Source organism: Sardina pilchardus, chromosome 20 (assembly GCF_963854185.1).
Source record: "Sardina pilchardus chromosome 20, fSarPil1.1, whole genome shotgun sequence".
NCBI lineage: Eukaryota > Metazoa > Chordata > Actinopteri > Clupeiformes > Clupeidae > Sardina > Sardina pilchardus.
The window spans coordinates 4545857-4557925 of NC_085013.1; the positions used below are offsets into that span (position 1 = coordinate 4545857).

Sequence of the window (12069 nt, forward strand, 5' to 3'; positions counted from 1 at the left end):
GTAAATATTGTCAGTTGTCATGTCCGGGAGGAAATACACAGCCTCAGTGTGTCAGAATGGCTACGCAAAACAGATGTTTTTTTGTGTAAATAATCCTAGTTTTTACTGCCCCTTTTCCCTCTATTAGTATGATTGCATAATCCAATTTCATTGCTATTTTTGTTTTTGTCAGATGAGTAAGTTCTCAAGTAAGTAAACTGAGGAGCAATTATGGTCGTAGCCACAAAAATGAATCCTGCTTTGATTCGTCACTTTGTTGACGGCTGAACCCCGAGTGAACTGCCTGTAAGGAACATGCCGTCCTACGTAGCGCGGTACACGTAATTGCACAATGTTTAGGGCTCGTGCTCATGGTTGCAGCCGGGTGGCGAGGCATAACGCTTCACCCAAACACTACTGTTTCACGTTTCATCACATGAATGTGTGTGTGTGTGTGTGTGTGTGTGTGTGTGTGTGTGTTTGTGTGTGTGTGCGCGAGCGCGCATTGAATTGCTCGTGGCAAACCCAGCATTTGAATAATTACCCAGCAACGTCTGCCAACATTTTAAATTCCCTCTCATCTTCACTTCAGCTGAGTTAAGGGTTATTCTGACTCTTGATGTCAAATAGTATTAAGATTCAGTGCAAAAAGCCAGTCTCATTCTATCCACGCCTTCGAGGAACAAAGTTGGATTATTTCAATTTCTTGAACATATCCCCTAACTTACTGTCATAGCCCAAGACAGTGTTGTGGGTGCGTTTTCACAGTCTGTGCCACATAAAGGTCACTGAGCCTTACTAAGCTGTATCTTTCTGTCAAATTTCACAAGTTCCCATTTCCCACTGTTATGACAAATATCAGACCCTTGAGGACATTCGTCTGACACCAATACTATCAAGTCCCTTCGACTACATTTTATTGTTGTGGCTGGAAGTTCATCCAGTTGTCACACAGTAGCTAGTCTGTTGTATCGTTCTGCATGGCCCGACTCCAACCCCTGGGAATCTCGTTTTTTCGATGCTGACAAGGGGACGGAAAGAACACTTCACGGTTAAAAGTCATCCTCGTGGACTTGGGCCAGCGAAAAAGGTCAGAATATTATGGAGGGATGGCGCTGATCCGAACGTCGCCCCTACGCATAGTCCACAGTCTATCTATAGATATAGATAGACTGTATGTAAATATTTAGAGAGTCACCATGTCCCCCGAGTTAAAACATTTATCCTGGCTGTGTTTAGAACACGCCCCGTTGACCTTGGTTTCGCCTTTGAGGTGTGCCGACTCCCAATGTGTCATGCCTTTCTTTTGTCTCCAGCGATTGGTGCTCTTTGTTGGACAAATTAGATTCCGAGAATCCCCATGTGACAGTGTTATTAACTTGAGGTTAATGGAGTTTTCTAAATGTCACTTTCGGACTTTCCATGCCCCCGTCTCTCTCTCTCTCTCTCTCTCTCTCTCTCTCTCTCTCTCTCCCTCTCTCTTTCTCTCGCTCTCTATGTGCCATTCCTCACAGTGAATTTTCTCGTCTTGGTGGAGAAGATGTCATCCACCTCCAACTGCCCCAGGGGGGGGGCAGGCGCCTGGCCCTGGCAGAACGGGGGAGAGGCACAGCTGTTGACTGGGGTATTGACACAAAGTAGGGCTGCGAGGAGAGGGCGCCTGTGCCTGAGAGAGAGAGAGAGAGAGAGAAAGAGAGATAGAGAGAGACAGAGAGAGAGAGAAGAGGCCAGTCCACTTAAAGAGTGTGGCGCAAACACTACGGCACGTGGCCGCGGCTCTTTAGCGTTTGGGTGCGAAAACATTTCGGAGACAGTTTGAGTGTGAGCGACAGTTTGAAGCTCCTCCTGAGTGTCTGAGCGTGTGTACGTGTGAAGGTCTGTCTGTGTGTGTGTGTGAGTTGTGTGTGTGTAAGCCTCTGTGTGATCCTGAAACCCTTCTTCTAGAAGGGTCTTTAAGCAGCTCGGTGACAGTCTAACATGTGTGTTTGAGAAGTGAGCTGTCTCAGTGTCTGCCCACACTTAGTCCTAAGATGACTTCAAACAGGAAGACATCTCCCAAAGTTCTGCGGGGGAGCTTCTCAAGTTCTTGGGAAATGTGGACTCATCTGTTCTTGGTTACCAAGCAAACCTTTAAAGCCAGTAAGAGACGTGCATCTGGTCTAGCCAGGGTGAATCACCAAATACACAACAAGACAGTGGACGAAAAATAAAGTAAACACATATCTGCAAGCTTCATAATGATTCGTAAACTGGTCCACATGATGCCCTTAAAAAGTCAGATAAAAATCAACTTCTCCAAATTATTGCGGTTTAAAATGTGAACAGCAATTACTTAAGTGGTCATGTGAAGTTCTAGGAACGGAGGGACCACAGATGTGTTTACTGAGGAAAATAGTCCTCCGAATTCCCCCTCTCATCAAATACCTTGACTCACTTTTCTGTTAACTTGTGAAACTATATAAACTCTGACTGTTCCACCGTCTCTGCCACTCACCACAGAGGTGACACAATGGCACATTATATTGTCTTGAATGTCTATGCAGTCTGCCTATTGAACTACAAATTACAGCACCCATAAACATGAGTAACAACCAACATTTGAAATGGTTTTAAAGCAGATATTTAATGAAGCATAAAAAGATTAAGACACGAGAATTGACATACATACATACATACATACATACACATTGTATTTACAACCATTGCAATGTACAGCTAATCCACATCAACAACATAAGGGGGTAAAGCTGTTGCCCATGCATATTGTATGTGCATATAACAAAAGCCCTATATTATCAGCAGGTGAACTCGCTTTAAAAGATCCGACTGAGTTTCATCACATGGTTTCTTATTTTTCACTGTTGACAAACTGCTTCAGTTGTTCGTGTAATCATACCTCCTGCTCCAATCGACGTATGACAAAACAAATATATTAAGTTTTAAATATATTCTTTTCTCTCTTTTTAAGTAAACGTCCATTGTGTGCATTTACAGTTTCTTTTTTTTCTCTCTGCCATGTCAATGTGCTACAGCAAGTCCAAAATAAATACAAAAACAAAATGGCTACATAACATAATGGGGCAACTCAGATGCTTTTTTCCAATTGTCAAAATGGTCAACAAAGTGCAGGGAGAGCGAGTCTGTATGGGGAAAAGGAAGTATGATCCCACTTTACTCCCCTTTTCAAAAGGACTAAGGACGCGACTGAGGAGTGCGTCTGAACGCGCCTAGGCACTTGATTGGGTCAAGACGAAGACAAAGGCCAATTTGATTGGCTGCATCGCTGTGAACAACGCGCTCCCCTCCTCTTCCTCCTCCTCCTCCTCCTCCTCCCCCGCCCCCTCCGCCCCCACCCCCTCCTCAAAGTTCTCTGTCCGTATAGTCCCCACCCCCACCTCCACCTCCACCCCGGTTCCGCTCACACGGTGGTCATGAGCTTCAGGGAACCCGAGCGGAACCGCAGGATCCTCTTCTTCAGGTTGTGCGAGGCCTTGATCTTGACGAAGGCCTTGGCCTGCGCGGCCGTCATCTCCTGTGGGTGCACGGCCCCCGAGGCCCCCTGGGAGAACTGCGGCCAGTTGGCCCCCCCTCCTCCGCCTCCGCCGCCGCCGCCTCCGCTGCCGCTCTCCTCCGAGTCGCTGCTGCTGGTGCTCTCGTCCACGTACTCGGCCTCGCTGTTGCTGGACTCGCTGTCGCCGAAGCAGTTGGTGGTGTAGTTGCTGCGCTCGTCCTCGCTGGTGTCCAGGATGGTGGAGTGGAAGAGCGAGGCGCACTCGGCCGAGTACTCCGAGTCGCTGCCCACGTAGGCGTAGGGGCTGGTGAAGGCGCCCGCGTTGGACGGCAGGTACATGGTGTTGGCCATCTGGCTCAGCAGCTCGCGCTTCTGCCGCCGGTGCGCCCGCCGGAAGGCCTCGTCGTACGGCGCCTCGGCGATGGCGCGCAGGCGCCGGTAGTCGTTGCGCTTGTGCTTGGGCTTGGCCACGACGACGGCCTCGCGGTGGTGCCCGTGGTGGTGCCCGCCGGCGTGGTGACCGCTGGCGTGGTGACCGGCGTGGTGGCGGGACGAGACGGACCGGTGCGTGGAGACCACGTGCTTGTCCAGGATCCGGCCCTCGGGAATGGAGGCCGGGATCCTCTTGGCCCGGGAGGAAGAGGAGCCGGTTTTCCGCGAGGATCGGTGGGCGTGGACGTGGTGGGGGTCGTCGACGTGGCGAGGCTTCTTGGACCCGCTTCGATGGCGCTCCCTGGGCGCGCCCTGCCCGGCCGGCGGACCCGCCGTGTCCGACATCGGCTCGGCGTGCGGCCGAGACTTGGACGTGGACGTGGCGGCGCTCTTGACCTTGACGATCTTGACGTTCTTGCCGCCGCCTTTGCGAAGCTTCACCGCCTGCTTCTGCGCGGGGATGTACTCGGCGCTGACCATCTGGCTGCCCTCGTCCTGGCTCTGGGAGGACGAGCCCAGACTCACTCGCTCCAGCGTCGACCGGTCGTCTCGCAGAGACACCGCGACGGCAGCCGAGACCAGGGAAGACGATTTGGGATTTTTCTTTGGGGTCGTCGTTTTGACGACCTGCACTGCGGATTTTCGGTCCTCCATTGCGGGAGAGTAAAGATGCATTGCGTTGTGTTTAGGGGACAAGACCGTACTTGGACTGCCAATGTCCTCACTGTCTTTTGACAAGCTAGGCTGTAACGGTTGACCCTTTCCAGATGCGGGGACTTTCTTTTTCAACAAACTGTTGCTGTTAATGTCCTGGGTGATTACATATCCATTCTGAGGCTGGGTCACGGGCACGTGGGACGTCACAGACGCCATATTGTTTTCCGAGAGCTCGCCCTTGGCCTCTACTGACCACTGTTTCTGAGGAGACGCTACGTTAGCGTTAGCATCAGCGCTAGCCACACTCCCGTTCTGTAAGCAGGCCTGCCAGTTGGGCTTGACCTCGGCGGTCCACCCGGGGGCCTGGCCGGAAGCCTGCCGGACGCAGAGGCTGGCCTGCCGCAGGATGCTCTTGGAAGGGTCTGTGTTGATGCTGGTCCGAGGCTTGTTAGGCCTCATCGGCTGGGCCCTCCTCTGCAGTAGCCCGAAGATGTAGCTGTCCAGTTTTTTGTTGGAGGGGACGTTTGGGGCAGGCCAGGAGGTGCTCTGGGACACCAGGGGCTGCTCCGGTTTCTGCCCCCCTTCCCCCAACATGTCGCAGGGTTTCGCCAGGCCCACCTCGTCCTTAAGCTGATTGGTCAGCGACTGGAAGTAGATGGGGCTCTGCACGGCGACGGCGTGAAGGGGACTGGGGTACCGGTAGACATCGTTGCCGTTCTTCGCGATCAGATCGCAGTGGTACTTGCCCTGGCCGTCGTCCAGGGACGGGGAGTACGGAGCCGAGAGGGACCTGCGGACTGTTCCGGAATGTTGGTCCTCGCAGTGGCTCTCACACTCTGTACAACCACCCTCATCTGAGGAGAAAATCAATGAAAGGAACACGTTAAGGATCGGGCCAATAGCTTGGAACGGTCTTCAGTCGGATCTACAACACACACATCTGTTACTAATGACAACACTGAAAACAGCCAGAGCAGGCCAACAAGCGAAAAAACAATGACATAGTCAGAATGACATTCACTCCTTTATGTCCTTCCTGCATGTTAAGTTTTGGCAAACAAACACACAGAGAACTTTACGTGATTAACTGGGGAAGCTCATTAGCAATGATTGGTATTTACAACCTGGAGCTCTCCAGCCTCTAGGTACCGTCAGTGTGTGTGAGGCCTGCTGTTGTTTCTTGTGCTAATTAGCCTTTTGTTATCTTATCATAGGTGTGGCTGAGAGAGTCATCTGCAAGACTGTGAAACCACTCCTGTGGCCAAAGCTTAGGCCGCTTCCCATCTCTATTCACTCGCTGTTTGTCTTGCGGGCCCCAAATGTGTCTTTGTCAAAACAGGGTTCCGCCAAAAGAAACAACACAGAACAAACAGACACCCGTTACTGACGAGACTGCCGTTTACCACCAGGTGGGAAATGAACCGTGTCAGTGAATTTGCTTATTCACATAAGTTGGGTGTGTGTGTGTGTGTGTGTGTGTGTGTGTGTGTGTGTGTGTGTGTGTGTGTGTGTGTGTGTGAGTGTGTGCATGTGTGTGTGTGTGTGTATGTGTGTGAGTGTGAGTGTATTTTCAGTGTTCTGGCCTCTCTCCAAGACACCAACAGACAAGAGACATAGAGATAGAGAGCGATCAATGTTTACAGAGCTAGACAGGCAAAATGGGTCTCTATTTATTCTAGACTATTCTCAACTGTACTTTCTCACAAGAGTCTCCATTTGAGCCACTACGGAAACTTCCCATTATCCCCACATGCCCACCCCTCAACCCCTCAAATTCCTGCCTATTCCCCCATAACCCACCCTGGTCTCAGCAAAGCTGTGAAGGCATGTGTGTGTGTTCATGTGTGTGTGTGTGTGTGCTCGTGTGTGTATGTGTGCGTGTGTGGGTGTTGGGGGCTAGGGGATGGGGGATGGTGGGGGGTTGGGGTCGGTCTTGTTGCTCTCTCACCTGCAGACTTGGGCCGCCCCTCAGAGGCACACAGCGATGTGTCGAGAGGACTGCAGAAGCAGGTGCCGGAATGGCAGCTGGACAAACACTCGCTGAAGACCGAGTTGGAGGAGTTGGAGAGGGATCCTGACGCTCCGTCACTCAGCTCGTAAAAGCCTGGTGGGGGATGGAGTGGGGGTGAGGTGAGGGGTGGGGGGTGCCAAGGGTGGGGTGAGATGGGGTGGGGTGGGGTGTGGGTGTGGGGTAAGAGGAAGGGGAAAGACAGGGAGGAAGATTTTTTAGCACAATGAGTTTGCACCCTGCCATGGGAGGGAAGGGGGGGTGAGCTGTCGTCCCCCAACAATTTACAACGTGACAGGCAGAGCTATTAAAAGAATGCAGCTAGCGGAAAAAAAAAAATTGGGAGCACTTTTGGAGGAGCCTGCAATGGAGGTAGATGGGGTTGGATCACGGGATTCGAGTGCCATCATTTGTGGCGTAACTTAAGCACTCTAACATCCCAGCAGACAGCGTGGTACCATTTCCCGAAAAAATCCTCCCGGGGAAGAGAAGAGAGATAATGGCTGTCGGATGACGCATATCTTCTTCTTCTTCATTAGAAACACTGTCTGCGTCGACCTCCACCAACATGTGACTTGTTTTTTTTTAAAGACAATTTCAATTGAGAGAGAGAGAAAAAAAAGAAAAACACCCAGCCCAGATGTTTGAAACGAATGAGAAATACCATCCCACCCCTTGTTTTATAAAAGCCCTCTACACACTGCAACAAAGAATGTAGTCAGATGAGGTATATTACCCTTGCAGAATGACCTCTTGTATTTGGAATGTATACAAGCCACTTGGGGAGAGCAGCCATATCTCTTGCACAGAGCCCAGGCTGTTCAAATTACCAAATTAGTGCTCCTACCGAGTGGGTAAGCAGGCTCCAACTGAGATAATGACTAGCGGATATACCGTGTGCACATACTTAAGCATTTTTATCATTGTGGGGCGGCTGTTGTTTTGGGCTATATGAGCCTGTTTTACATGTCATCTGTGTTATTTGTGGAGATCTGTACCACATTTGGTAAACTGTCCATAAAACAATAGGGGGTGGAAGTCCTGAGAGCAATCTGAGGTGTCAAAGGCAATGTGCAGATGTGCAACAGTGTTTTGTTGGTCAATGCAAAAAAAAAAATCCCACAATGGCATCACCAAAGGACCATAGATTTGCTGTGTTCAGGCTGAACTAGGCACTTCAAATGCTAGCGCATCTCTACTAAACAAAGGGGCTATGCATTGTGTCTTGGACAGGCACAATGGAGACTCATTGTGGTTTCTGTACCTCTGACTCTACATTGTTTGTTTGCTAACCTAGGTATGGTATGTTCCTCTGACTCTGCACTGTTAATTACCTAAGTATGGTCTGGTCTTCCCCCCCTGCAAGTATCACTGCGCTAATCCCATGCTAGTTTGCTTTTGGAAAATAAAGAGATTCTCCATGGAGAGTTCAAGACCGGCTAATCCTGGACTAGACATGCAGGAAATCGGCCGACTGCAGAGAAACCAGGGTCAAAGCGAGGCAGGCACCAACCTGAGCTGGGCCGGCTGTCAGTCTCCACGTGGTCGTGTGACGGCTTGGTGTCCAGGCGCAGGTCACTGATTTGCCTGTCCAGCTCCTGGAGCTGGGTGATCAGACCGGCGTCTCTCCTCCTCAAGCAGTTCTGCAAGGAAGAAAAATCAGAGACTGTTAAAGAAAATAATGCAATGCATACAGCAATCCCCAAACAACAAACCAACAACATAAGGGGGCAATTGCTCTGATACGGTTTTTAAACTCCAACTCCAGTTGTTGAACTCCAAACTAGTGACAGAGCAATGGCCCCAAGTACTCTAGTCACAGCAGCACAGAGAGGACAAACAGTGCCATCATATTTACACAAGTCTTGCATACAGTGCCCCCATTAATTAACTATAATTGGAAACTTGTTTAAGGTAATTAGTCTCTGCTGGAGTTGTTGGCCGAATCAATTTAACAAGGGGCCTTTCGCAATCCTAATGGACAGGCTGTGCTTATAAGACACGGCACTAGATTAGAGTAATGGACTGAATTAGAAGTCTCGCCTGGTAGGAGCAGAAAAGACCCCCCCCTCACCCCCCACCCCCCCAAGCCCCAAACACGCATGTTATGTGGAATGGTACGCATCTGACAACACCCAGTTCATGTGGTGCATTCCAAATTAAAGTGTGGCCCACGCGTCAGACGGACAAAAATGCAAGCCACCGGGCAGCAGTGGCGGCAGCGGCAGCCTTGGATTGGACGCTGCGCTTCAAAATGGCCAGTTATCTGAATGATCCACTTGGGCATTACGGTTGGCCATTTGCTGACAGGAGCAGTAATGCAACACAGATTCCTGGGCTATATCGAGCCTCAGCTTCCCTTCCCTTCCCTTCCCTTCCCTTCCCCTGCTTACTTGCTGCAGACTGGCAGCACCCCCCCCCCCCCATAAAAGAAAAAAAAAAGAAAGAAAGAAAAAAAACGTGCGCCTGACAGGAGGCTGAGAGGTGATTAATGTGCCTCTGGCCTCCCAGCAATGCCTGGGCTTCGGAGACCATTTTTACACAGAGTACCATTTGCAGAAGAGGGCCGACGGTTATTTTGAAACGGCATCAAATTAACCCCAGATCCCCACTGATCGCAAAGGGCCTACAGATTGAGAGGGATGGAGGGGGCTCTATTTTGGAGTTCTGTGAGGGCTTTCTGGTATGAAAAGGTCCAGAGGAACATAACTGGGCCTTACTCAGACTGGGGGAGAATGTGGGCCTTACTCAGACTGGGGGAGAATGTGTGTGTGTGTGTGTGTGTGTGTGTGTGTGTGTGTGTGTGTGTGTGTGTGTGTGTGTGTGTGTGTGTGTGTGTGTGTGTGTGTGTGTGTGTGTTGGAGAAGAGCTGAGAGAATCAACTAGTTACTTGTGAGAGGATCTCTAAAACTTACAGGGATTCTTCAAAACCAGGCCCATATGGGACCTTGAAATACTAGATGACCATTTGTTATTTAAGCAAAGGCCTCAAGCCTGTTTAAGTACAAATGTGTGGTTTGAAGACAGAAAATCCTTGTGTGGTTGGAAGGGAGATTCCTTGCAAGATATATAAATATAAACCATTCCAACCAATGCAGTGTGCAAACCACTTGAAGTCAAATCTTATAAGGGGATATATTTTTTTCTCCAAACTATTTGCCAGGGACAATGGTTGACTTTGTGATATTTTCCCAAATTAACGCCAGGTGTGTTTTGACTGATTTGGCTAATTTTAATCTCAAACAACCAGCCTATTACCGGCGGCATCCTTTAACATCGGCAGGGGGTAGAGGATCTGCTTGTAAAAGTTAATTTCAGTCGCCGCGTTCATTGTAACTCATCAACAAATCTCATTCAAGCGGCCGGACCCCCTTGTAGACGGCATTAGTACAGAAGGAATGTCCAAGGCGCTTCAGGAAGTTTGATTTAAATAGCCCTCGTATACCCTCTAATCCTTATCCTGCAATACTCATGATTGTTTTAGAAATCCTCCAGGCTGTGCCTCGCCTCGTCCTGTATTTGCCTACACCAGGATGACCGTCTTTGCCTGAAATTGTTGGTAAGGGTATGGTAAAAAAAACTATTGTAGGCTACATAAATCCCAGGCTACAATTCCACACAGTGCGTTTCACTCAAGGCGATTATTTCATTAATAGATACAAGAAGTAGGCTACACTGAGCACAAAAGGCGAGGATCTCTTGGGTTTACATTACAATGCAGGGCTGTTTTATAGATCCGTTGTCTATGTTGCCTCAGTGCATTACAAGTGACAGTCATTGTAATGCATTTCTTGACAGAAACTTTGACCATCTAGAGGACCTCTATGGGCCTTGCGAGTCAGTCCAACTTTTTTTCTTTGTAAGACAACCAAATATCTGTGCAACATTCTCAGCAAACCGATTAAGACAGAAAATGAACGGCACTTTGTGCACATCCTACGTACCAGCTGTTTTCTCAGCAATAAGATATTCTCCTCCAAAAGTTTTTCTTCATTATTCAAATAATTCTCCTCCGGCACGTGACAGACTTTATCCTCGCCCGTCGCAGCAGCGCTGTCCGTGTAACTTAGAACACTTCGGACCAACAATTCCTGACGCTGCCGTAAGTACTCCAGTTCACCTATTCCCGCAATAGTCGCTTCCAGTCTCTCCCGGGTTCGCACGCGATCCATCTCTCCTTCCATCCGTTCCCTGGACCGTAGATCAAATTCCTTCCTGTCCCGCGACAGAGTGCAATCCTTAGCGCCCAGCATCTCTGCCAAAGCAACCGTTTGCTTCATTGTATCCGAAAGCATCATAATTTGTCCCCTATATCATTGGGTTGGAACTTTTTGGAAACCATGCAACCAAGTAAATATTACAAAAAGCTGAATCAATACTGAATAAGCAAAAGCAATCTGAGTCCCAATTGCGATTGTGCGTTCTTCACAATGTTAAAATGTATCCTTTCCGATGGTCTTCATCCATAACTTTACAGACTATCATGGTCAAATTTCCACTTCAGGTCAAAAGCAGTCATTCCGGTTACATAAAGCCGCACTAAGGAAAAAAGTGAATTTAGCACAAACACTTAGTTTGTACAGAATAAGACAAAAAAAAATATTTAATATTTGTGTCCCAGAGAAACGGCATTGGCCCCGCACCTTCAGAGGTTAGTAGCGTCTGGTTGAGATTGAAGCGCTGCGCTAAGTCAACCTCCTGCTGGAAACTCACCAGTGGACGACTTGCAGGGTCCTAGTGTCCGTCCCTCTCTATCTCTCTGTGTGTTTCTCTCTCTCTCTCACACACACACACACACACACACACCATACACAAACACACACACAGACATAGGCTACAGACATACACTTACACACACACAGACACACACAGTAAAATGTAAAAATGAAAAGGTGTAAAATAATTTGGCCTCTTATCCTTTTTTTTACTGACAATAATCACACATATCTGACATTAAGCTTCATATAGCCTACAGATTATGTCTTTGGTGGGCATTGACATCTATCGGCCTCCTTCAAAATGGTCACATATATTTACAGGCCTAACCCACAGACATGCGTAATGTAAATCTAAAGATATATTGTATATATTAACCATGTATTGTTAGTGAAGAAGCAAGCGGCATATATATCAATGGGTGTGCCTGATGTTAAATGCAAGCTTTCAGGAATATAGTGGGGAAGATAGTGCCCTCGTCTGGCCCAGAAAAGAACTGCATTGAAACAAGACTCCCTTTTGTCAACACCCCTCTTGTCACAAATCCAAACTGATAAAGATATGACAAATGGCCACTCATTTAATCTACCAGTGACAGTCAATGGGATTAACAAATGATACAAATCAATAGAATTAAGATAAACACTTAAATAGATGCATAAATAAATATTGGTGGCCAGTGTGTTTGTTATGTGATTAAAGGAGATATGTGGTGAAGAGTCATGTTACAGGGAACTCGTGATATTGAGATTTAAAACCAATGTAC

The 12069-nt window shown here is 48.5% G+C and overlaps 1 protein-coding gene across 2 annotated transcripts; it reads right to left on the reverse strand.

The window, feature by feature from the left end:
• Positions 1 to 3392: 3392 nt before the first annotated feature.
• Positions 3393 to 11233, reverse strand: dact1 (dishevelled-binding antagonist of beta-catenin 1). Of its 2 annotated transcripts, XM_062523509.1 has the most exons (4): positions 10532 to 11233; positions 8101 to 8230; positions 6528 to 6683; positions 3393 to 5433 (listed from the first exon to the last, which is right to left on the reverse strand). In XM_062523509.1, exons 1-4 carry the CDS (start codon positions 10883 to 10885, stop codon positions 3398 to 3400), a joined length of 2676 nt encoding a protein of 891 aa, XP_062379493.1. In that variant the 5' UTR covers positions 10886 to 11233; the 3' UTR covers positions 3393 to 3397. The 2 variants fall into 2 exon arrangements, with proteins under 2 accessions (XP_062379493.1, XP_062379494.1); XM_062523510.1 differs by lacking the exon at positions 6528 to 6683.
• Between the last annotated feature and the right edge of the window lie 836 nt (positions 11234 to 12069).

Excerpts from the sequence above, each read along its gene's own strand:
- dact1 (XM_062523509.1), bottom strand. The coding sequence starts at position 10,885 with ATGATGCTTTCGGATACAATGAAGCAAACGGTTGCTTTGGCAGAGATG. Across the intron at positions 8,231-10,531 it reads TATTGCTGAGAAAACAGCTG|AACTGCTTGAGGAGGAGAGA; the intron begins GTACGTAGGATG and ends TCTTCCTTGCAG. Across the intron at positions 6,684-8,100 it reads TGACAGCCGGCCCAGCTCAG|GCTTTTACGAGCTGAGTGAC; the intron begins GTTGGTGCCTGC and ends ATCCCCCACCAG.